Genomic DNA, 26,685 nt, shown 5'->3' with positions numbered 1-26,685 from the left:
CCTGATGACCTGAGTTTGACCCCTGGAACCCACACGGTGGGAAGAGAGACACTCACACAAGTTGTCCTCTGATGCCCACGTGTCCAGCATGAGCACACTCACATACAAATTAATATACATACACAAGCCAAATATTGAGTATTTTAATTTAAAAAAGACCACTATACAGCATATAAAACTTTATTAAAATTGGGATAATTTACAAGCCATATAATAATAATAATAATAAAAAAATACACAGCATCACTTTTTCTTACAGAAAGGTAGGGGGAAGTGAAGAGCCATGGCAAACAGCCATCCCTGATAATTTTGTTCTTCCTGAACATTCTTTAACATTTATGAAGTATAAGTGACAAATATTTTATCTAAATAACACTAAGGCATTACCCACAGGCTAACTTACCTAGTAGTTCCTTGGCCTTGTTATTTCAGCATCAATTCCATAGACATGAAACTGTGGCCACTGTGGGTTTAACAGGCTTTGAGGTCCACATTGGCGGCAATCTGCCACACAGTGATGCTCATGCTTCCCAGAAGTTCAAAGCCAACTGGTTTCACCATTTTCAAGTTATTGTCAAGAATATGAAAGAGGACGCTGGACATGGTGGCTCATGCCTATAATCCCAGCAATCCAGACCAAGGCAGGGCTGCCGTGAGTTCTAGGCAAGCCTGGGCAATATATTGAGTGAGTTCCAGGCTACAGACTGGCACCCTGTCTAAATAACAAAGTGTGTCAAAGGATGACGACGCATGTGGGATGTGTATGGGTCCAAAGCCTCACGTGTGAGTCTGTGACCACACCTGACCCTGCTGAGGTACAGGGCTAACACTGGTGTTTGTATGCTTTGCTTATTCACAGGGTTCTACGTCCTGCCATGTAAGGCACCAAACACTCTCTATTTTAAGATGGGGATCTCCTTTGCTGCCCCTACTAATTTAAAATGTCCAGACTCAAGTGATCCTCTCACTCACCTTTCCAAGTTCAAGTATACACTACCATGCCAGACTTCCAAACCACCTTTTCAAGGCAGTAGCCATCCTGACTCCAACAGCAACAGTATCCATAGTTAAGCCACTACGATACCACTGGGTAACCACAGTTGTTTAAGTTCCCCCAAAAGAAATCATTTCTGCTACATGGAAGGCTTAGGCAAAGCTGTGCCGTGCAACTGCTACCTTGTGTATTTATCCCTTGCTCTCAGTGCCTCGCTAATGTGAGAGCTCAGTAAATCTGCCCCACTGTCCTTCCTGTGTTCAGATAAAATTCTCCATTAAAATGCAGACGACTGTCTCATACACTAGACCTGAGTCCAGAGGAATACTAGAAGGGGTGTATCTTCTGCCCTCCTACTTCAACTCTTACGAGGACACCGCTAGGGACCATTTTAACACAGACATCCATCTCAGCTCATCCTTTTTTTCTGGAACAAAAGATTGAGGGCAATTACATAACTCATTCCCAAACCCTTCAAGGGTATCAAGGCCTCGGGGGATTCTCTGGCCTATTTGGGTCCTTTCATTCATCAAACCTCCATCACCTATGCCAAGTGGGGTAGGCTAAAGGGAACACAATTGATTAATAGAGGGCTGTGCCCTAGGATAGGATGTGATGTGATAAAATACAACAGTGGGACCCCAAGAGCCATCACCAGCAAAATCTCCACTGTTGCTCTAACAAGAAGGCAGGTGGGAGAAACCAGTTCCTCCTATTTCAAGTCATCGAAGTTGCTAAATCTTTTTGGCTTTGGTCATCATGTTCTAATGAGGAAAGGGACATTATAAATTCTTATGCCAACTGCCTCTTACGTTCTCATTAGTGGCAGCCATGTTCTATAAACTCGAGTCAGACCCATTAGAAGCAATAGATTTCCAATGATGAGACCCTGAGCCCTGGAACCAATTTATGGCTTGACAGCCGCTGAGCACAGAGGCTGACAGGGCACAGCCACGGCTCCAGTGCCCAGCTCGCCCCCGTCCTCCCTCCACCCCTGCTGCGATCCGTCAGACACGCAGGCAGGTGGGCAGGGCAAGGGTACACAGCACTCAAAAGCAGCACACCCTTCACTGACAGCAGCTCTCACCACTCAGTTCTCCAACTCCCAGACTCAGGGTAAGAAAGTGAGCTGGGTTTCCTCACCCCAAATTCAAACACAGTTCAAGAGACAAATGGCCTTGAAATGAAATCCGTATTTCACTGGGAGCTCACCACACAGAAGAGCAAAGTCATTCACAGTGATTTCTCATTAAAATAAACATCTAAGTCAGAAGTCCCCTCCCCTTTGGCAAGCTGCCGTCCTCAGGGAGTGAAGTGGGGAAAGGCACCAAGGGCTTCCAGGACCTAACGCCACTTGTACAGTTGAACTGGCTTTTACACTAAAATATACTGGGTATCAACTTCTATAAAGGAGGTTCCAAATAGTGTGTTTTAGAGGCTTTTGTTGTTAGCAATGGGTCTTGTTTTTGTGATGCCAGGAACTGAACCCCAGCCTTGTGCCTGCTAGACAAGCATGTACTTCCTCTGAGCTTCATCCCCACCTTTTCAGAAGCTGTGATGGTTCTTTGAAAAGGGACAGATTTTTACCATATTCCTAATTCACAAAGACATCTTGTACTCTGCAGCTTTAACCCACAGCACCTGCTCAGATACTGCTCACGTCCCGTCTCTCCTGCTTCACTTTCTACCAGTTGAGGTAGTTGTCACTTTAGGACAATTTAAGGCTATGGGGAACAATGGTTGAAATAACCCACTGCCACCTGGAGATGCGACTCAGCCGGCATTTTGGATGCTAGCAGTAGAGCCCAGGGTCTTTCAAAACTAGCAGGTCTGAAGAAACCCTAAGATATTCTTGAAAACACCATCTTCCTTCTCGATGATCCTGAGACAATGAGTCTGATGCTGTATACCTGAGTCAGCACCCCCCTTCCTGGCTGAAGGAATCACAGAAGTAAGTCACACGCTTCTTCTAATGTGACGGTGGAGATCACAATGAAAGAGCCAAGCAAACGGCAGAGCCTTGGGAGTCTGCTCCCTCATAAACGACACCGTTAGCTTTTAAGGGTGTCTGCAACGGCAAGGGATTCTCAACTGTAAATAAGGACTGTCAATTCAGGGAGAACGTGTCTGGTGCTGGCAGCTGAATGAGCGTCAGAGGCAGGAAGATCGCCTTAAGGTCTATGATCCGACATGCAAAGTCCGTCCGGCAGCTACATAACCCAAACTGCATATTAAGAACTTAACAGGTGGTTTCAGGACTTACAAATTACCAGTCTGGGAACATGCAGGCAGTGAGAAGGCGGAATGAACAGAATGGGTATATGAGAGGAGACAGGGACAAGGAGGTAGGGTTGGTTTTGTTTTGTTGTGGTGCTAAAGATCCAACCAGGGCCTTGCATCCCGAGCCAGTAAGCGCTCTACCACTGAGCTACATCCCCAGCCCTGGGATAGTTTCTTGATTGTGTAGTAAGTCATATGAAATCTGATGGAGAAAAAGAGGTAAACAAGACTTCTCTCCCTAGTTATAATGTAGGAACCAAGATAAAGGGATATATAAAGGATATATATATTAAAAAAATAAGGCAAGAAGGTTGGCATGCCAGGTGTGGTGGCACACACTTTCGATCCCAGCACTCGGGAGGCAAAGGCAGGAGGATCTCTCTGAGTTCAAGGCCAGCCTGGTCTACAGAGTGAGTTCCAGGACAGCCAGGGCTACACAGAGAAACCCTGTCTCAAAAAAAGAAAAAAAAGAAGCTTGGCATGGCAGCATAGGCTTAAGATCCCAGCACTGAGAGGCTTTGATCAAAGGACTGACAGCTTCAGACCAGCCTGAGTTACAAGGCAAGACCCTGGCCCTGAGAGAAAAAACTCAAAACAAAATGGTCAGAAGGGGAGGAACCTCCATGTTAGGAAGGGGAGGGAGGGAGCAGAGAAGAAGAAAACCCGCACACGCGGCACAGGTCAGGAGCCAGGTCAGGAGCCGTGGTGAGAAAACGCAGATGTTAAACCACGAGCTCAGGGGAGCAGCACCACAGAAGGCTGGCAGACGTCGTTCTAAATGTTAAGTAAAACCCAGAATAGCAGATTCATGAGAATCCAAGGCTCAACACAACAGCTCCAGGGGTTTTCATGGAGATCTGTACCAATAAATATCCGGGGGTCAGCAGAGTTTGTCACTCTGGAGCACTTATTGGTTCTAAAACATGAATTTGCTGCATTTAAAAAAATAATTTGTTTAAAAAACAAGATAGGCAACCATCTATTTTTCCTTAAGTCAAGGCTTAAGATCCCAGCACTTGTCACTTAAGAAGCAGACAAGTAAAAATGGCTCAAATTTGTAGATTTCTCTTTAGGAGATGCAGTCTATGATCTGAATGCATTACTGCACTTAATTTCTGAGGGTTTGTCACAGTGATGGAATCACCATCACTCAGTGAACTTTCAAACAGGAGCTAGACTATCATGCTGGCTGTGGCCAACCAGTTTCTTCAAGAATAGCAAAGTGGACCAATAGCTCAACTGTCAGAATCAAGTGACCACGGCACTCACTCCTTCCTCCACTCTTTCCTCAGGGATCCCTTGGAGACCACCAAAGCACTGCCAGGGTGACACCCCCAGTCCTCGGCTTTCAGCAGGCGAGCTTCTGCACCCTCGCACACCAGTCTACATGAAAATAACCGATTCCCAACTAAGTCAGGAAGCTGTTCTGGGTGACCACAGCAGGGTACTCTGAGCCTTCCTCCTCTGAGGACAGCTCCTCATCCTGGGCAATAATGCTCCCTAATCCATACTCCTGCTCGTGAACAGAGACTTCATTTGGCGTGAGGTGAAAAGAACCTTCCACAAAGTCAGCGAATCTGCAAAAGAGAGGGTTGCTCATTAAGAAGCTGCTTGTCCTTCCTGAACGGCTCTCAAAATAAGAACAGACTGAAAGGCTCAGCATGCCTGCAGTTCAAATGATACTGAATCTAACTGAAATTCCTGTCCTTGCTTTGGCAGACATATAGACTGAAGAAATCGGCAGGAAACAAGGCTGGGCTCATAAGCCAACATGTTGGGCATTCTCCTCCTGCTGACAGTGGCTCCCTGTCCTCAGTTACGAAGTGCTAAGGTTCCTTCAGTCGCCATATTCCTGATAAGAGACTGGGACACTACAGTTCTTTGCATTTATGGCCCTATAAACTTTATGCTATCATGATTCCAAATTAAACTTCACATACAACCACTCCCAACCATAGGGGGCCAGGGGGCAACTCAGGACAGCTAGGACTACATGGACCGTCTCAAAAACCTGAAATATAAAAAATAAGTACAACATCTATGTCAAACTTAAAAGGGCCACATTTAAATATAGTACTGAAGTCTTCACATGTTAATGCCTTGGGGAAACAGGAAATAGATTACTTCTAATACATGATGACACAGATAACTTTCTCTTGTCTACTCCTAGGTTAGCAATAATCAAAGGGCAAAATATATCACAGTTATCTAGAAGTATGATCTCTGTTAGAACTCATGGTCATTAACTACCATAAATACCTGGCTTATCAGGCCAAGCATTTACCTTTTTGGAGACTGAATCCGAGATATAGTCTTCCAGGCAGAGCACTCTGGACTATTACAAAACTCTCGGAGCTCCTGTAAAGCTTTTTGGGTCTCCACCTCTCCTTGTATCCGATACTCTTCTTCTGTCAGGAGGCGAGGGGGGACAGGCTTTTCTGTTGCTTTACACATCTTTCTGTGCTCACCAAAATAACATCATGAATCATTAATCAGCAATCCATATCCATCCTTACCTCCACGGTTTCAGAAGACCAAGCACACACCCGACAAGACTAAACACTGGGAGTCATCACCCCCCCTCTCTTCTATACACATCCTTCATTCTAGCGCACTCCTGACATACCAAACTGAGGGAAAAACCAGAGTAGTCAAACTCACTTATTTTCCAATAAATGTCAAACAAAGTATTTATTTTCCGATAAATGGAAAAACAACAACAAAATGATGTCATAATATGGTTCGCGAACTCCGTTTCTGAAACTAAAGGTTCCACTTTGATTATCTGCAATGGAACAGCCACTGACAACCTCAGAATCAAGGACCATTCCATATTTACTCTCTTTAAAGATAACATGCTATGAATTACATCTTAAAATAAGATTGGGATTTTTGGAGCAATCTGGCAGTCAGTGTGAAATGATCTGAAACCTGAACCTGAGGCCTAGGGTTAAAAACAAAAACACCTATAATTTGCACCACCTAGTGGTAACAGGAACACATGACACTTTACTGGATGCTTTTATTTTTATAAAAAAGAAAAAACAGACTCAACTAAGAAAGAACAAGAGTGGAAACCCAGCCCAGCGATTTCTCACTTACAAAGAAAAGCTCTGTCTCCCTGTGCTGCAAGTGTGCCCACACCTCACATGTCAACCCAGAACGACGACACTGCCTTTAGTCACCTGTAGGTGGTGTACAGCCAGTGAATGGGATACTCCAGGTTCTTGGTACACAGTGCAATGATGACCAGCGCAAAAGCAATGTGTGGCATCTGGATGCTGGAGTACATGAAGCCCAGGCCCAGCAGCTGCAGTGTCCAAGTCAGCAGGTTGATGCTCCTCTCATTCTCCAAGGGCCCGTACTTGTAGCACACTGCAAAACTCATGAATCCAACTGTGAGGACGTAGCCTATCAAAGGAGACAGCACAAGACATTCTTTTCCAGCTATTACGTGGAAAGCGGTAGTGAGTTCACTAGACGGCATCAAACAAGCCAGATGAGATAAGACCTGTACTTTATTGTGTACCTATTTCACACACACACACACACACACACACACACACACACACACACACTCGCATCTTATCCTTTGTGTAACAGATGGGTTCCCATAACAAAGGTGTTGAAGAGAGGCTCAGAGGTTAGGAGCACTGATGCTCTTCCAGAGGACCCAAGTGCAGTTCCCAGCACCACATGGTGGCTCCAGGGGATCTGACCCTACAGGCACCAGCACTTGACTGCACATACCCACACACATAATTAAAAACTCAATCTTTTTAAAAAGCTACATGTTGAACATTTATAAAATTGTCTATTTTAACCCCAAAATATAAAAATCCATAGTAATGTTCTCAAATAATAGATCGAGTTCCTATCAAGAAAAAGTTTCTATCTGCATGATCAAAGGATTCTTTTTTGTGTGTGACGGGAGGGTTTCAAGAGGGTTTCTCTGTGCAGCTTTGGTGCCTGTCCTGGATCTCACCCTGTAGACTAGGCTAGCCTAGAACTCACTGATCTGCCTGGCTCTGCCTCCCGAGTGTTGAGATTAAAGGCGTGCACCACCACCGCCCGGTGATCAAAGGATTCTTACTGTTTACAAGATTCATGGTGGTCTTACTTCTCCAGGTCCCCAAGCATTATTTAAATTAACATTAATAAAGACAATTTAAAGGTTTTAAATTTTGCTTAATGTAGAATAAACATCAGCAAATTAAAGTTTTATTCTTACCAACAGCATCTAAATTTAAAAGATGTTAAGATGATGTTAAGATGCAGTATTAGAAATAAGTAGGGAATTATAATATTTACAAGTTAGCCTTCTTTGTTGGCAGGCAACATCTTCTCACAATCAAATTAACCAACAGCCTATCAACACAAACAAAGGAAAGCAAAGCCACCAATACTTACTTAGAAGATAATGCCAATAACATCTCCATATCTCCTGTAAATTCTTAAAAACTAGCTGAATGAGGTACAGAGAAAAGGACCAGCCTCCTACCAGGATGACGTAAATGGGACTTCTCTAGACAAAGTAAGAATGAAAGAAAAAGTTACAAGACTTTTATAAAAGCAAAGGGGGTAATTTTTTTCTTAAAACTCAACCTACTCAAAATGCATAAAAACATTTCTCTTAAAAAAATATGCTGCTTTATAATACCTAAAAAGGTACAGTCTGCAAGGAACACCAGAAGATGAGATGCTAATAACTGGAAGGCCTGAGTGTGCAGTTAGAGAACAGAAAGTGGCCCTCAGTTCCCACTGAGCACGATTTCAAATAAAGAGTCTGCAGGCTCGAGGTCTTCCCATGCAAGTACTTTACAGAATCACGCAAGAGGACAGACGCTGACTCATCAGCCATCAATGCAAATGTTCGTATTCTAAGATTTGAAGACTATCCTCCAGCTATCCAAGCGTGTCCTAAAGACTTAGGAGGACTGGACCACTTACCTTGGGCATAAACTTGGAGAGCATAAAAATGATGATTAGCAGAGAGGCCACAATTCCCACACTCACTCCAGTGGAATAGTAGAAAAGCTGACTCCTGCAGAGAAAGTCATTGTTCTTGACTGTGGAATACTGTGGTTCAAGTAAGCACTGATGAAATCACAAGTGACTAGAAAAGTTCCAAGACAGGAACTAGAGAAGGAATCTGCCCACTAGTTAAAGCTGCAGAACTACAGGCTGATGTAGCTGCTGACAGACCATGAAGATCAGTATCAACAAGGTCCTCTCAAATCTCACTCCCATCTCCATCGCTCTTTAAATCCACCACATGTTATAGACATGGGGCATAGAAAAATCAAGTTGGAACTGGGTTGGAAGCTCCCTTCCTGCTGGGTAGCCTTCATGGTGCCAGAATGGGCTGTGGAGATGCTAGGGGAGAACTCCCACCAACAGTCTCACTCAGCTGTGGACCCTGTGTGCAGCAATACTGACCTAGTCAGGATGAGCACACTGCAGCAGTGCACATAAATCTGCTGTAGGAGGAACCAGCCACTTCAGGACTGGATTTGATGCCCATTCCACAGAACACTGTATACATAATAAATAAATAAAATCTTAAAAAAAAAAAAAGTCTCCCAACCAAAAGAAGACCAGGGTCAGACAGTTTTAGCACAGAATCCTCCCAGACTTTCAAAGAGTTAATACCAATACTCCCCTCAAATTATTCCACAAAACAGAAACAGAAGGAACATTGCCAAATTCATTTTATATGGCTACAGTCACCCAATACGCAAACCACAGAAAGATTCAAGAAAGAGAATTACAGACCAATTTCCCTCATGAACATTAATGCAAAAATACTCAATAAAATACTTGCAAACCGAATCCAAGCACACATCAAAAAGATCATCTACCATGCTCAAGTAGGTTTCATCCCAGAGATGCAGGGATGGTTCAACACAGGAAAATCTGTCAATGTAATCCACCATACAAACAAAATGAAAGAAAATTACATATGATTATCTCATGAGATGCTGAAAAAGCCTTTGGCAAAATCCAACACCCCTGCATAATGAAAGTCTTGGAGAGATCAGGGATTCAAGGGACATACCTAAAAATAATAAAGGCAATTTATAGCAAGCCTATAGCTAACATCAAATTTAATAGAGAGAGAGAAACTCAAAGCAATTCTGCTAAAATCAGCAACAAGACAAGGCTGTCCACTCTCTCCCTATCTATTCAATATAGTACTCAAAGTTCTAGCTAGAGCAATAAGACAACAAAAGGAGATCAAGGGGATATAAATTGGAAAATCAAAAGTATCGCTATTTGTAAACGATATGACAGTATACTTAAGCAACTCCAAAAATTCTATCTGGGAATTCCTACAGCGGATAAACACCTTCAGCAAAGTAGCTGGATAAAAGATTAACTCAAAAATCAGTAGCCCTCCTATATACAAATGACAAATGGGCCAAGAAAGAAATAAGGGAAACAACACCCATCACAATAGCCACAAATAGTATAAAATATCTTGGGGTAACTCTAACCAAGCAAGTAAAAGACCTGTGTGAAAAAACTTCAAGCCTTTGAAGAGGATATCAGAAGATAGATCTCCCATGTTCATGGGTCTGTAGGATTAACACAGTAAAAATGGCCATCTTACCAAAAGCAATCTACAGATTCGACACAATCCCCACCAAAATCCCAACAAAATTCTTCACAGACCTTGAAAGAACAATACTCAATTTCATATGGAAAAAATAAATAAACCCAGGCTAGCTAAAACAATCCTGTACAATAAAAGAACTTCTAGAGGTATCACCATCCCTGATTTCAAGCTGTACTGCAGAGCTACAGTAATAAAAACAGCATGGCATTGGCATAAAAACAGACAGGTCAATCAATGGAATCAAATTGAAGACCCAGACATAAATCCCCACTCCTATGGACATCTGACTTTTGGTGAAGAAGTGAGATGTACAATGGGAAAAAAGTAAGTATCTTCAGCAAATGTTGCTGGTTTAGCTGGATGCTGGCATGTAGAAGAATCTAAATAGATCCTATCTATTACCCTGCACAAAACTCCATCAAAGACCTCAACATAAACCAGGCACACTGAACTTGACAGAAGAGCAAGTGGGGAACAGCCTTGAACACACTGGCACAGGAGACCACTTCCTGAACAGAACACCAACAGTGCAGACACTAAGGTCAACAACTAATACATGGAACCTCGGTGGGCAGTGGTGGCGCACGTCTTTAATCCTAGCACTTGAGAGGCAAAGGTAGGTGGATCTCCACAAAGCTAGTTCCAGAACAGCCAGAGCTACACAGAGAAACTCTCTTGAAAACCCAAAAATAAATAAATAAATAGACAGGATCTCATGAAACGGAAAAGCTTCTATAAGGCAAAGGACACCATCAAAAGAACAAAATGGCAGCCTACAGAATGGGAAAAGATTTTCACCAACCCTGACAAAGGGCTAATATTCAAAATATATAAAGAACTCAAGAAACTAGACATCAACAAACCAAATAATCAAATTAAAAAATGGGGTCAGATCTAAATAGAGAATTCTCAACAGAAGAATATCAAATGACCGAGAAGCACTTAAAGAATGTTCAACACAGGAGGTTGGAGTGCACACCTGTGATCCCAGCACTCAGGAGGCAAAGGCACGCAGATCTCTGTGAGTTCAAGGCCAGCCTGGCCTATATAGTGAGTTCCAGGATAGTCAGAGCTATTACACAGTGAAATTCTGTCTCAAAAAAACCAAAGAAAGAAAGAAAGAAATGTTCAACATCCTTAGTCATCAGGGAAATGCAAATCAAAAAACTCTGAGATTCCATCTTACACCTGTCAGAATGGCTAAGATCAAAAACACCATGACAGCTTATGTTGCAGAGGATGTAGAGCAAGGGGAACACTCCTCCACTGCTGGTGGGAGTGCAAACTTGTACAGCCACTATGGAAATCAATACAGTGGTTCACCAGAAAACTGGGAATCTACCTCAAGACCCAGCTATACCACTCTTGAGCATATACCAAATGGCCTCCACAAGGACACTTGTTCCACCATGTTCATTGTGGTATTATTCATAGCAGCCAGAAACTGGAAACACCCTGGGTGTCCTTCAACTGAAGAACGGATAAAGAAAATATGGTATATATCCACAATGGAGTATTACTCAGCTATTAAAAGAATATAACATCACAAAAAAAATGGATGGAACTAGAAAAAAAAATCATCCTGAGTGAGGTAACCCAGACCCAAAAAGACAAACAAGGTATGTACTCACTTATAAGTGGCTATCAGCTATAAAGTTAAAGGATAATCATGCTACAATCCACAGATCCAGAGAGGCTAAGTAACAAGGAAGGCTCAGGAGGGATGCATGAATATCCCTGGGAAGGGAAAATAGATTTCATGGGTAGACTGCGGGCAGGTGGGGATAGGACAGGATGGTTTCAGGGGGAAGAGTACTGCGAGAGACGACTGGAATGGGGGGCGCATTTTGGAGGTGAGACAGAAACCTAGTGCAACGGAAACTCCTAGAAACCCACAAGGGTGACACTAGTGAAGACTCCTAGCAATGAGGGACATGGAACCTAAACTGGCCATCTTCTGTAACCAGGCAAGGCTTCCAGTGGAAGAACTGGGACACCAACCCCACCACAAAACCTTCCACCTACAATTAGTCCTGACTGCAAGACGTGCCAGGGTAATGGTGGCACAGAACTCATGGAAGTGCCCAACCAATAACTGGTCGAAATTGAGACCGACATCACGAGAGGGAGCCCATGCCAGACAATGCCTGGAGGGCAAGGAACTAGAGTCTGGACAACCCAGACCAAGGATGGAACCAAACAGGACAGGCAAAAAAAAAAAAAAAAAGTCAATGAAATGATTCCTAATGATGATATGTTCAGATCACTCATAAACCAGTGCCTAGCACAATCATCATCAGAGAGGCTTCACCCAGCAACCGATGGGAGCAGATGCAGAGACCCACAGCCAAGCATTAGGCAGAGCTCGGGGAATCCTGCAAGAGGGCAAGGAAGGATTGTAGGATCCAGAGGGGTCACGAACACAAGAAATAAGCCAACAGAACCAATTAACCAGGCCCATAGGGGCTCACAGAGACTCAACTGACAATCAGGGGGCCTGAATGGGTCTGACCTAGGTCCTCTGCACATATGTTATGGTTGTGCACCTTGGTCTTCTTGTGGGACTCCTCACAGTGGGAGTGGGGGCTGTCTCTGACTCTTCTGCCTGCTCTGGGGACCTTTTTCCTTCTACTGGGTTGTCCATCCAGCCTTAATGAGGGGAGGTGCCTAGTCTTATTGTAACCTGACATGCCATCTTTGGTTGATACCCCTGGAAGGCCTGCCCTTTTCTGAAGGGAAAGGAGGAGTTGATATGGGGGCAGGGGATATGAGGGAAGGGACTGGGAGGAGAGGAGGGAGGGGAAAACCACAGTGGAGATGCAATATAGGAGAGAAGAATTTAAAAAAAAAAAGCATGGCTAGTTGGGTCCTGGGGTAAACATGATCAAAATTAATTATGTACATGTACAGGCATGTCAACAATGTAACCCATCCTTATATACAATCACTACATGCTAATAAAAACATTTTTAAAAGAAACAATATAACTCTTCTGAGGAACTGGACACCTTGTCTAGGAAGAGAGGAGCAAATCCAAGCAGAGACTGAAAAGTGAATGGAGCTGATTACCCAGGACAGACAGATCCTACTGCCATTCCAAGGGTTACTTTTCCCTGAATGTGAGTTTCCCTCAGGAGTCCCAAAATAAAGAACAACTTCTCAGCCAGGCGGTGGTGGCGCACGCCTTTAATCCCAGCACTTGGGAGGCAGAGGCAGGCGGATCTCTCTGAGTTCGAGGCCAACCTGGGCTACAGAGTGAGTTCCAGGACAGGCACAAAGCTACACAGAGAAACCCTGTCTCGAAAAACCAAAAAAAAAAGAACAACTTCTCTCAAGCCCAACATAGCTCAACTTCAAATTCCAATTGTTTACCTTTCACTTATGAACTTAATGTTGATTCAACCTTCACTCAGTATTTACTTAACCATATATTTATTTAAATCTTTTTCATACAAAAATACCAGAACAAAAAGTACACACACACACACACACAAAAAAAAAAACCCAAAACAAGGGGCTGGAGAGATGGCTCAGAGGTTAAGAGCACTGGCTGTTCTTCCAGAGGTCCTGAGTTCAATTCCCAGCACCCACATGGTGGCTCACAACCATCTGTAATGAGATCTGGTGCCCTCTTCCGACCTGCAAGGACACATGCAGGCAGAACACTGTGTGCATAATATATAAATCTAAAAAAAACAAAAACAAAAATCCAAAACAGCAACAAAACAGCCCCCAAGGAGTCCTTTTTGTGTTGGTCAACTACTCCTGGGAATGAAACCTGTCCCCAAGTGTGGCTGATGGACCCAGTGACACTGCTAGAGAAAACTCATGTTCCCTTTCCCAGCAGGTATCAATTGCAAACAGTTTCTTGGCTAGGGGTGGGACTCTGCATCCATTTCCCCTCTCAGTGCTGGGATTTTGAGTGGCTGGAGTTTGTGTAGGACTTGTTGACACTGCCATCACCCCTGCTGTGTCTTGGAGTCATCCACCACCTCTGGCTCTTACAATCTCACCTCCTCTTCCTCAGGATCCCTGAGCCCTGAGGGGAGGAGTCTGATAGACCCCATCCTCCCTGTCCTCTGTGGGTCTGTGCGTTATTACAGGCCGAGCGGAGTGGAGCGCCAGGTCACCAGGAGTCACTGTACTGCAGTGCTCTCTCAGCAGGACAGCAACGCTAGCTCTCCTCTAGCCCACAACTTACCCAGTCCCAGCTTCTCAGCTGCTTCAGCAGTATTTAGTTTTATCTCAGAGAGTGGGCCTTTATATTAGAGCATGTCAATTTTACCTATCACAGCTAGTCGGTTTCTCAAAAAAGAAAATGGGCAAGTAATTGATGTTTGTCTCCCTCTCTCTGAACAGTAGGAAACCATCAATGTGTAACTTGGCAGCGATTTCATTAGAGGCGCAATCACTGCCTGTAATTCCAGGTCCAGAGGACCCAATGCCCTCTCTCTTTCAGTCTCTGCAGGCACCACATACCACACATGGACAGAGGCACAGATACACACTGAAAGAAAAAAGCTGGGCATGGTGGCACACACCTTTAATCCCATCACGTGGGCGGCAGGACAGCGGAGCTTTGTGGCCGGTCTGGACTACACACTGGGTTTAGGCCAGCCAGCACTGAAAGTGAGACCTTCTCTCAAACAAACAAAACAAATAAGTCTAAAAAGTACCCAAGCAGGTAACATCTAAGCCATACAGATCCTGGAGAAGGGAATGGCAGTACTTACAATTCTTATGATGAAAGTCAAATAATGTTAGTGTCTTATCAAGTCCACACCTACCTGCTCAACAAGTCTCCACAAAAAAATAGCGTAAGTCCAAGGAGGAAAATAAGGAAGAGTTTGGGGTCAAATCCTGAAACAAATGAAATGTTTGTTTAATAGAAGAGCCAGTTAAAGGTATTATAAAAGGTGACATTAGTATTACTGGTCAACTACAGTAAGGCAAAGAGCCCAGTTAAATGCAGTAGAGAGATCACACGGAATCCTGGCACTCTTCCAAAGAGAAAACACTGTTAGGTTTCTGTCTAACCTGTACCTTTCTAAATATCTTATTTTGATTTTAGCTTCCTCCACTAAGGATTTAAAAAAAAAAAAAGGAACCACTGGAATAAGCTAAACATGACGCCATCATCACCTCATACAGTCACACAATGTTTACAGGCTTTTTTTTTCTGGCTGTTCAGCTCACTATTACACCAACCAGGTGCCTTAGGCAGGCAAGGTAAAACAGATACAACATATCTTTACATAATTAATCGAATGCAGCATAAACCAATGGAACACATCTTTGTCTAGTTAAAGTCATGTTCCACAACACCACACACATCAGTAGAGCCCGACAGTAGGAAACTGTCGGCATAACCTTTTATAGCAAACCTATAAGCATGAACCCTGAGCAGTAACCAAGAGAAACCAAATCAGGATCTGATGGTATCTACCTCCTCTAAAACTCTCAGATGCCTTCAAAGAAGGAAAAACTTTTCCCACATCCAGCAAATAAGCCTTAAACTACAGTGTCTTCATCTTTAATCATGATTTCACAAGCACTCTTGTGAATTTACTAGTTTTACTGTTCACTTTTCCTGTCTTCAAATACAGACCTGAACATAGTCAAGGAGTCTCCAGAAGGCATGGATACAAAAGTCTGACATACTCCAGTAGTGCTGACCATATCAACTGAGGACCTGCCGATTCTAGGCAATGAGTTACTGAGCTAGACTCTAGGTTCTTTTTTTTTTTTTTTTTTGGTTTTGCGAGACAAGGTTTCTCTGTGTAGCTTTGGTGCCTGTCCTGGATCTCGCTCTGTAGACCAGGCTGGCCTCGAACTCACAGAGATCCGCCTGGCTCTGCCTCCCAAGTACTGGGATTGAAGACGTGCGCCACCACCGCCCGGCACAGGCCTAGAGTCTTATGTGTGGTGGAGTCTCCATAGCTGGCTAGTGCCATGGTATAGTCAAGTTGGTAATCAAAACCAAAATGGAGTTGTCTTGGACTGACTTCTCTGTCTAATTATACCCTCCAAAGCTCTGTCCCAGCTCATTATAGAATCCATCAGAAAAACCAAGGTGAGACTTACTCCGGGTCACAATGACACTGTATTTGGTGTCCTTCTCTATAATCTCAACTTTGAGGCAGGTTTTTGTGCTGTATAGACCCACGTTAACATAGGTGTCATTCAATTTCTCTTTTAAAAAGGAAGAAAAAAAGTTCCAGATACTAAACTGCTCTAGCTCCTTCAGCTTCTCCTCATTGTCCACCTGGGTGACTCGGACCAATTTGGAACTATTTACCCGGACCTGTAACACAGACAAAATTAGGATGAAAAGTAAGAAATTTTCATAAACATAATTTAAAAAACCCTTACTGGAAATATACAGATGCAGCAAAAACATGATTTGGAAAATGACGCTGCTCTAATAGAGGCAGCTGCCACAATTTCTTCTTAACATTGTCTGAATCACTATTAGGCCAGAAAAGGGGGTGGGGGTGGGGAGGAGATCCCAAGCAGAAAGAGTATCAATACAGCTATTTATGCACGAGATCATACAAAGCAAGGATCTGGAATATTAAGAAAATTGCCAGTCATAAACAGCCCCAGAAAACTGAAAGTGTTTCCATAATGACAGGCTGAGACGCTCAACACATTGTCACAAATCACTGATTAGGGATAAATGTTGGCTATAATGTGCCCCAGATACAGTACGAATTTTGTATCAGAAAATTAAAAAAAGAGAGAGAATGTTAAAAAGCCTGCAAGCCCAGCTCTCGAGTGTTGATGTGAACAGCAAACACCCTCACCAGTGTCCGTCACAGTTACTGCATAGTTACTGCAGCAGCTCCAAAAGGCTCCTTTTGTTCAATCACTACTACAGCCAGAAACTCTCCTGACAGTGCTATGAAACAGTCCAAAGTCGTTCTACACAGAGGGAACTTCTCTCACAGAGTCCAAACAGAATGAGAACCACAAGTCAAGAGTTTACGTTCAAACAGGCACCCCAGATTCCGGCCCAAAGAAGGCAGTCACTTCACAGGAGGCCTGAGTGTGCACACTGCAGAGGGAGGCAGTGTGTGCAGAGGGAGGCGCAGAGAAGGAGGACAAACGTTTCCCTCAGGGTCACACTACTCTAAGCTGGTAAAGGGAGCTGAGATACCCAGGGAAGGGGCTTCCATTTACCTGTATCCGTGTCCATATATCATACCACTTTGGGATAAGCACATTTTTATAACAGAATTGTTGGTTGGAATTCATATCAACTTGGGACTCCTGAAGCATGACCACATTTACATCAATTCCAGCTTTATGCAAAAAAAAAAAGGGGAAATAAGAATTAAGTAGAACAGAACAAGCTCATAACTATAACTCATATTATAAAAAGAATTAAACTGACCACTTTACTACATTTGGGCTTAAAACATGAACCAGACCAAAAAAGAAAACCTGAGATGAAAGAAATAAAGAAATAAAACACTTTTATCTCTGTCCAATTTGTGTGTGTGCACACACTCACTCACATGTGTGCTTGCTTATGACTGACTAGAGGATATCAAATACACTAAACATATGCTGTCACTAACTTACACTCAACCTTTAATTATCTATCACAGATAGTTAATATAACTCAGAAAAATAATAAAAGCTACTTTTTAAGTTTCATTTTATGTGTATTATGTTTTACCTGTGTGTGTGACTGCTCACCACATGAGTACAGTGCCCAGAGGGGATGTCAGATCCCCTAGAACTGGAGTCACATGTGGTTCTGGGCCCTGGGAACCAAACCCGGGTCATTTGCAAGAGCAGCCAGTGCTCTTAAGTGCTGAGCCATCTCTCCAGCCCCGTAAGAACTACTTCTAAGTGTTTCTTTACACAGAGAATGCTGTCTGCTTCACTTAACCCTCCCAACAACGGTAGGCATTTTCGTAATCTCTATTTTACAAACAAGGAAACTGATGTCTAAGGAAAATTAATTCCCAAGTCACACAGCTAGTAACAGTCCGTGATCCTCACATCTAATCCAACTTCCCCCTTAACTATCAATACTCTTCCTCCCTTACAACAGGACAGAGTGACCGACAATAACCCATCTGATGGTTTTCTCCACCCCTTTGCTGAGTAGAATGGACAGAACTGGCAGAGGTTTGGTTGGGTTTATTTTTTTATAAATTTATTTATCTCTATTTATTTATTACGTATACCGTGTTCTCTCTGCATGTATGTCTACAGGCCAGAAGAGGGTACCAGATCTCATTACAGATGGTTGTGAGCCACCATGTAGTTGCTGGGAACTGAACTCAGGACCTCTGGAAGAGCAGCTCATGTTCTTAACTGCTGAGCCATCTCTCCAGCCCCTTGGTTGGGTTTTCAAGAGCCCACTAAGTGGCACTAAAGGACTACAAGGCGGCTGTTCTGTTCCAGCTGTTTGCTCCAGCTGTTCTGCTCCAGCAGTTTGCTCCAGCCAATGATTATCCATCACTCTTTGGATTCAAACTATCAGACTCTGCCTCAGTTTATAATTGTTCTTACAAGATTTGAGAGAAACCACTCTCCCCACCTTCCCGCCCAACCTACCTTCTTTAACACAAACATTTAAATAACTTTTTCCTTTGTGGTATTAAGAGATTAAACCCAGAACCTCTATTCTAACTATTTCTTTGTTGAATTTCTATATGATGAAGAACTTTAAAAAATATTTTGTTTCTGCCATGCAGTGGTGGCGCACGCCTTTAATCTCACCACTCAGGAGGTAGAGGCAGGGGGATCTCTGTGAGTGTTAGGCTCAAATAGTCTACAGAGCTAGTCCAGGACAGCCAAGGCTACAGAGAAACCCTGTCCCCAAAAAACAAAAACAAAAAGCATGAATGCCCACCAAGCTAAAATGGGTTTTTTGAAAATAATTTCCTTATTGTATTTTATTTATTTACTCTGGCGGGGTATTTATTTACTCTGCCATAGTGTGGAGGCCAGAAGGCAACTTCCAGGAGTCAGTTCTCTTCATCCATGGCTCTCAGGGACTGAATTCAGGTCGTTATACTTGATGGGCAAGAACCTTTACCCACCGGGCCATCTTGCTAGCCAAAATGGTTTTAAGTGAAACTAAGACTAATTTTCCTTTTCATTGCTGAGAATCCACAGGGCTTTCTTTGTACATGCTTAACAATGTACATTGCTACAAAGCTGCTAGGCAACTCTACCACTGAGAGACATCCTCAACTCCAAACTAAGACTAACTTTGAAGTAGGTAAAGCATTGGCCGCTCATGAGGACCTGAGTTCAAATCTCCAGAACCTAGATAATGCCAGGCATGGTAGTACACATCTGTAACCCCAGTGCTCCTGCAGCAAGGCCGAGTTGGAGACGGAACCCCTAGAAGATTGCGGCTGTTGTAAGCAAAAGCAAATGAGATCTTGTTTCAAACATGATGGAATGTGAAGGACCAGCACCCAAGACTGTCCTCTGACCTCCACAGACATCACAACATACACATACCCAAACACCCTCGCACATCACACACACACACACACACACACACACACACACACACACACACACAGAGCCAGGTATGACAACATGCATCTGTAATGTGACAGACACTCTCTGGTCAGCTCACTGGTCTAGCTGAACTAGTGAGCTCCATTTTCAGTGAAAGACCCTGTCTCAAAAGATGGAGCCAGGAATGGGCACATAACTTTAATCCCAGCACTCGGGAGGCAGAGGCAGGTGGATCTCTGAGTTTGAGGCCAGCCTGGTCTACAGAGTGAGTTCCAGGACACCCAGGACTACATAACACATAACAGACACCCTGTCTCAAAAAAAAAAAAAAAAAATGGAAAGTAACTGAGAAAGAGCTGTGATGTTATCCTCTGGCCTCCCATGAACAGGTACACACACGTCAAACAAGAACCCATCACTTCCTTAAAACAAAGTGCAGTCTATTTACAAACTCCAAGTAAAAACACCCATTGCCAAACCAATATACACGTATTAGCAACTGTTCTCTCGCCTTTCAAAGTCCATTACTGTCATCAAGCGGGTGGTGAGACACAAAGAATGTGTCGGTAATGCCAGCCACTTGAAACATTTAATGCCAGGAAAGTTACTCTAACTTTAACATTCTACAATGGGGCAGTGCACAGTGGTGCACTCCTTTAACCCCAGCACTCAGGAGGCAGAGACTGGTGGATCTCTGTGAATTTGAAGCTCGCCTAGTCTACATAGCAAGCACCAGGCCAGCCAAGGCCACATAGTGAGACTCTGCCTCTAAATAAATAAATAAATAAATTTATTAATAAGAACTTTTAAGACTCCTGCTACATCTGGCGCCCAATGTTCATGGTTTGAATTCAAGAAAAAGCTGCTTGCCTGTGGCCTTGTGGGCCCCAGCTCAGATCTGAGCTACAAAAAGCCGGTTGTGGTGGCTCACGCCAGCAGGATTTGCTGAAGAAGGCAAAAGCAGGAGGATCCCGAGTTTGAGGCCGACCTAGGAGGCTTGCTAAGGAAAAGTTTCGGCCCGGAACCTGGCCACAAGCTGTAGCAGTGGGACCATGGAGGCAGCGGCTGCTGCTCCAAGTCGCCGGCTGCTTCTTTTTGTGTTGGTGACTGCGGTGATGCTGCTACCTGGGACGAAGGGTTTACTGCTGCTTGTTCAGAGAAGAATTACAAGAGAGCATCGGCAAAGGTCAGTTTGGAAAAGTTTGGCAAGACAAATGGTGGGGAGAAATTGCTGTGAAGATTTTCTCTTCTAGGGAAGAACACTCATGGTTCCAAGAGACAGACAGACATTTATCAGACTGTGATTGCTCCAAACCACATAGGAGGCACAAAAAAAAAAAAAAAGCCTGCAGGGAACCATGACCACACCTAACACCAAATTTGAAATCTTCAAAAGGATGACAGGACCCCACAAAGATGATTCCACAGAAAGATCAGCTTTGGACTACAAACTACTCAGAACAATCTTGAGATGGCTAGCTGAGATGATCCAGTCTGACGGACTACTCGAACAAGGACTTGTAACAAACCCTGAAATTTCCCATTATGCAGAGAGTGGACAAATGATACAGGACTTGACAATTAACACCCCCAAAAATTTCTTTTCAGGATCCCCTAAAGATGTCTTCGCCCCTAGAAAGCAGGAAGTAATTTTAAGAACATGACGTCCACATACCCAAGAGGTGGGGTGGGTGATTTTTCATCATTTAATGAGTTATGGATATTGTCATTGTTTACAATGGTTGGTTACAAGTTGTTAATTGTTATTGTCAGGAAAAAAGCTGAACATGGGGGCTGGAGAGATGGCTCAGCCGTTAAAGGCTAGGCTCACAACCAAAAGCTGAACATGGAGATTAGATTCAGAGGTTTTGTTTAAAAAAAAAAGGAAAAAGAAAGAAGAGAATATAGATATGAGGTAGATCATTGACTCTACTCTGAGAAAAAAAATAAAGGAATAACAGGATAAATGGGAAGATCAATGAATCTACTCTAAAAAGAAAAAGGGGAAGATATAAAAATGACAATAGGTAGATTATTGAATCTATTATGAAAAGAAAAAAGGGAATATGGATATAAGATAAAAAGGTCAATTATTGCCGGGCGGTGGTGGCGCACGCGCGCACGCCTTTAATCCCAGCACTCGGGAGGCAGAGCCAGGCGGATCTCTGTGAGTTCGAGGCCAGCCTGGACTACCGAGTGAGTTCCAGGAAAGGCGCAAAGCTACACAGAGAAACCCTGTCTCGAAAAACCAAAAAAAAAAAAAAAAAAAAAAAAAAGGTCAATTATTAAAATATAAAATCTACTTTTAAAAAGGAACTACTTGTTTTAAATAGGATAAGTAATGAAATATTTTGTCTGAGTTTATCAAATGTTACTGGACTGGACATTGTTATATATTAATGAAGTTTTTCGTCTGAATCTGTCAAACGTTAATGGACTAGACATTGTTAATGTAATTCTTGACTGTATATATTGTATATATTTATTGGATATAGTTTTTCTTGTATTAGTTATAAGCTTTTTTTAATTTTAGACAAAAAAGGGGAAAAGTGGTGGTATTGTATTCCCCAAAATATTGTGCATGCTAATAAAGTTATCTGGGGTCAGAGAACAGAACAGCTACAATATTAAACATAGAGGATAGGCAATGGTAGCATACGCCTTTAATCCTAGCATTCCAGAGGCAGAGATCTACCTGGATCTCTGTGTGTTCAAGGATACAGCCAAGCATGGTGACTCACACCTTTAATCTGAGAAAGTGAGCCTTTAATCCCAAGGAGCGATGGTAGAAAGCAGAAAGGTATATAAGGCGCGAGGACCAGGAACTAGAGCTGGTTAAGCTTTTAGGCTTTTGAGCAGCAGTTCAGCTGAGATCGATTTGGACAAGGACACAGGAGTTTCCAGTCTGAGCAAACAGGATCAGCTGAGGAACTGGCAAGGTGAGGTAGCTGTGGCTTGTTCTGCTTCTCTGATCTTCCAGCATTCACCCCAATACCTGGCTCCCAGGTTTGTTTTTATTAATACGACCTTTTAGATTCGGGCAACATCTGTACGATGAGGGCTGGAGAGATGGCCCAGCAGTTAAGAGCACTAGCTGCTCTTCCAGAGAACCAGGATTCAATTCCCAACACCCGTATGGTAGCTTATAACCATCTCTAACTTCAGTTCTAGGGAATCTGATGCCCTCCTCTGGCCTCAATGGTACCAGGCATGCACATGGTGCACAGACACACATGCAAACACTCATACACAGAAAATAATTAAATAAATTAAATTCTCCAATATTATATCTTACACAGATATCCAATAAGATAGTTCTGCAAGTAAAGGCACTTGCCACCAAGTCTGAAGCTTTATCCCAGGACTCACATGAAGATATCTGACTCCCACAAGTTGTCCTCTGACCTCCACATGAAAGCTGTGTGGCACACATGCTCACACCCACACCCACAATCATAAGTAAATAATAAATCGTAATAAAAAAGTTAACTGCTGTGCTGGACAGTTTTATGGCAACTTGACATAAGTTAGAGTCAACAGAAAGGACGGCGCCTCAGTTGAGAAAATAACTCCACATGAATGGGCTGTAGACAAGCATGTAGAGTATTTTCTTAATTAGTGATTAACAGGGAAGGGCCCAGCTTATGGTGGGTGGTGCCATCCCTGAGCTGGTGGTCCTGGGTTCTATAAAGAAAGCAGGCTGAGCAAGCCAGTAAGCAGCTCCCCTCCATGGCCTCTGCATCAGCTCCTGCCTCCAGGTTCCTGCCCTGTGTGAGTCCCTGCCCTGACGTCCTTCCATAACAGACAGTGCTGTGGAGGTGCAGGCTGTGTCTCATCACTTCAATGACAACCCTAACCAGGACAACTGCACTCCTCCTCCAAAGAAAATCCACCTTAACCCACCATGATTCAGCTAGCCCCAAAGCTGCCATCATTCTAGGCTCCACTAGGTAATTCCAAATCCATGACCATAGCCACGGCCCCAGCTAAAGTCAGGGACAAAGCAAACAAAAGTGTACGAATTAGGGAAAGGGACTTGCAGGGAGGAGCACGGGCTGAGTGGGGCTAGAGAGTGTGGGAGGGAATGGTAATCAGAACAGACAGACAGCACATGTATGAATTTGTCAAAGAACAAATTTAATAAAAGCTGTTTTTAAAACTTACCATCTTCAATAAGTGGGTTTAGTAAAGTATTATTAAATTACATGCTGGGACAAATGATTATTTGAAAAATAAACCAGATCCTCACCTCACACCAATACAAATTATAAATTAAAAATAAAGAGGCAGGGATACCTTAGTAAGACCCTGTTCAAAAAATAAATTAAAAGGGCTAGAACTGAAATTCAGTGGTAGAGCACTAACATTGAATGCCTGAGGCCCTAGGTTCAATCCCCAGCTTTGCTACTAATATTAGTAAAGTTAAAATTTATCCTTCAAAGTCCAAATATAAAATATGAATTTAACCTTAGCGATCTCTTTTTAATCTTATTGTTACCATTACTGTGTATATGTAGGATGTATGTGAATGTGTGTGTACACATCCTGGTATACATGTGGAGAACAGAGGACACAATGCAGTCAGTTATCACCTTCCATTATTAGTTTCATGGATCCAACTCTAACCAAATCTCTAAGATCCAGGCCCAGTGAGGGAGCCTGTCCCAAAAATACGGTAGACAGGGATTTACATAGACAACAGATCCCAACCTTTGGCCTACACATGCTCACATGTGCACACGAACCCTCCTGAATATGCTCCAACACAAGAACACAGACACAACTGAAATAAACTGCAAGGGTTTTGCCTCCTTCTTTATACCTAACTGGATTAATACTTGCCAAATAGTCTAAAAACACCAATTATTCTTAGAATTAAATGTTTCCAGAATTTAGAGTGACAAGAAATGAACCTTTGAATAAAATTCCATTCTACCATTTGAGCACCTAGCTTTTTTTTTTTTTTTTTAAGATTTATTTATTATGTATACAATGTATGCCAGAAGAGGGCACCAGATCTCATTACTGATGGCTGTGAGCCACCATGTGGTGGCTGGGAATTAAACTTAGGATCTCTGGAAGAACAGCCAGTGCTCTTAACCTCTGAGACATCTCTCCAGCCTGAGCACCTAGCTTTTAAGAAGTCACAAGACTGTTTTTTTTTTTTTTAGGCTTTTCGAGATAGGGTTTCTCTGTGTAACAAGGCTGTCCTGGAACTCACTTTGTAGATCAGACTGGCTTTGAACTCACAGAGATCCACCTGCCTCTGCCTCCCAAGTGCTGGGATTAAAGGCGTGCGCCACCACGACGCTCTTTATGGCTGATACACACACAATCGGGTCATCATTCCCTGAGCTGTCCCTGGAGATTACTTGTCTGCAAAGGCCCTGAGCCTCCCTTCCCAGAAGGAACTTTGGAGCCTGGCTGTGATGCTTGTGACCCCAGAATTCTGGAGGATGAGGCAGCAAGATCTTGAGTTGCAAGCTAGCTAGAACTACACAGTGAGTTCCAAAGCAGCCTGAGCAACACGCTAAGACCCTGACTAAATAAAAGGGCAGGGAATCAAGCAGGCAGAAAAGTTTGCTTTAGGGTTCTTTTTATTGTTTGTTTTGAGGCAGGGCCTCACTCTGTAGTGCCAGCTGTCCTAAAACTCACTACGTAGACCATGTTGGCCTCAAACTCAAACGATCCACCTACCTTGGCCTCCCAAGTGCTGAGACTAAAGTCGTGTGCCACTTAAACCTGGCTTTTTGCTTTAGGTTTTAATCCCCAGTACCCTGTAAAAGAAACTTCAAAGATGGGAACTGCTTATGGTTCTTGTTTTGGTTTGGTTTTTTTGAGACAGGGTTTCTCTGTGTAGTTTTGGAACCTGTCCTGGAACTCGCTCTGTAGACCAGGCTGGCCTCGAACTCACAGAGATCCACCTGGCTCTGCCTCCCGAGTGCTGGGATTAAAGGCATGCGCCACCACTGCCCGGCTTTGCTTATTGTTCTTAATATTTTCTTATTTCCTCACAACCCAAGACCCCATTCCAAAAGTTCATTCAGATATTAGTTCTTCCAAATGCTATTCTAGGCCTCTGGGCCCTGCATCTGTCAAAGTGTCCTTCCTGGACACCTACTCCCTTCGCAAAAAGAAGTTTTCAGTCCCTTTTGAACAACATACTATGGGTGTGTTAAACGATCTAAGCCACAAACGAGAGCGTGTGATAGGCAGGAACAGGAGGGGGCGCTATGAGTACATAACGTGTGCTTATAAGCGCCGATTATTTTCTGGAGTTGCTACTCCCTCCAGTGGACGTTGGCCAACATCGCTTATTTTCCTGTCCACTAATTTTAACGAGAATAATAATAATAATAATAATAATAATAATAATAATAATAATAATAATAATAATCTATTTCTTACAAGCTTTTTAATTTTTTTCTGGACGGGAGCACAAAATAAGTTTCCTACCCAGTCCAGAGTTGACTGTTCAGCAGCAGGTACAAAATGAACGTGCTTGAAAAGAGTAAACTTAGGGAAAGATGCCCTTACTCAAAGCCGGTGGCCCGTCTATCTTTTCTGAGCAACTGGACGATAACCATCCCAGGGCTGTTCTGGAGGAGGGTCCTAACAAGAGCAGTAGTCACCGGGCCGGTGGTGGCGACACACGCCTTTAATCCCAGCACTCGGGAGGCAGAGGCAGGAGGATCTCTGTGAGTTCGAGGCCAGCCTGGGCTACAGAGCGAGATGCAGGACAGCCGGGGCTGCACAGAGAAAACCTGTCTCGAGAAACCGTTTAGGAGAAGTCTAACCTATTCCACAGTGTCGAGCCTGGACGCACCTCTCCCTGCGGTGTTCTGGGTAAACTGAGTGCGCGGGGCGTTTCTTTCTCACGGTCCCCACACCTCGTCCGGGGACCCCAGCAGCACCACGCCGTCAGTCCCGCCCGGCCAGGCCTCCCTTCCTCGGGCGGGCTCCGACCGAGGGCAGCCCCGGGACCTGCCCTCGGTCCGGACGACCGCCGGCCCCCGACGCGCGTCCCTCGGCATCCCGCGCCGCCCCGCCGAGTAACGGGCCGCGCCCCGGAGATAAAACCCACTTTCCCGAGAAGGACGCCGCCCTCGCACCCGCCCTCCCGGCAGCGGCTGCCCGGGTGGTACCTGAGCCGCAGACCACGCAGCCGAAGAGGACTAAGAGCAGCCAGGCGACCCCACCGCCCCCGGCCCCGCAGCACCAGGGCCCGGGACCAACGGCCGACCAGACCGCCACTTTGATTCCTCCCGCCATGGGTGCCTCACGCCGCCGCCGCCTC

The 26,685-nt window shown here is 43.9% G+C and overlaps 1 protein-coding gene across 1 annotated transcript; it reads right to left on the bottom strand.

The window, feature by feature from the left end:
- Positions 1-128: 128 nt before the first annotated feature.
- Nemp1 (nuclear envelope integral membrane protein 1) lies at positions 129-26,685 on the bottom strand. The gene is made up of 9 exons (XM_052753609.1): positions 26,534-26,685; positions 17,076-17,197; positions 15,978-16,197; positions 14,681-14,753; positions 8,225-8,318; positions 7,685-7,799; positions 6,460-6,685; positions 5,559-5,732; positions 129-4,851 (listed from the first exon to the last, which is right to left on the bottom strand). Exons 1-9 carry the CDS (start codon positions 26,658-26,660, stop codon positions 4,683-4,685), a joined length of 1,320 nt encoding a protein of 439 aa, XP_052609569.1. The 5' UTR covers positions 26,661-26,685; the 3' UTR covers positions 129-4,682.

This window comes from Peromyscus californicus, unplaced genomic scaffold, assembly GCF_007827085.1.
Source record: "Peromyscus californicus insignis strain IS unplaced genomic scaffold, ASM782708v3 Scaffold_24__1_contigs__length_46423439, whole genome shotgun sequence".
Lineage (NCBI taxonomy): Eukaryota > Metazoa > Chordata > Mammalia > Rodentia > Cricetidae > Peromyscus > Peromyscus californicus.
Note: the sequence above shows the minus strand (reverse complement) of the source record. Positions and strands in the feature narration are given on the sequence as shown.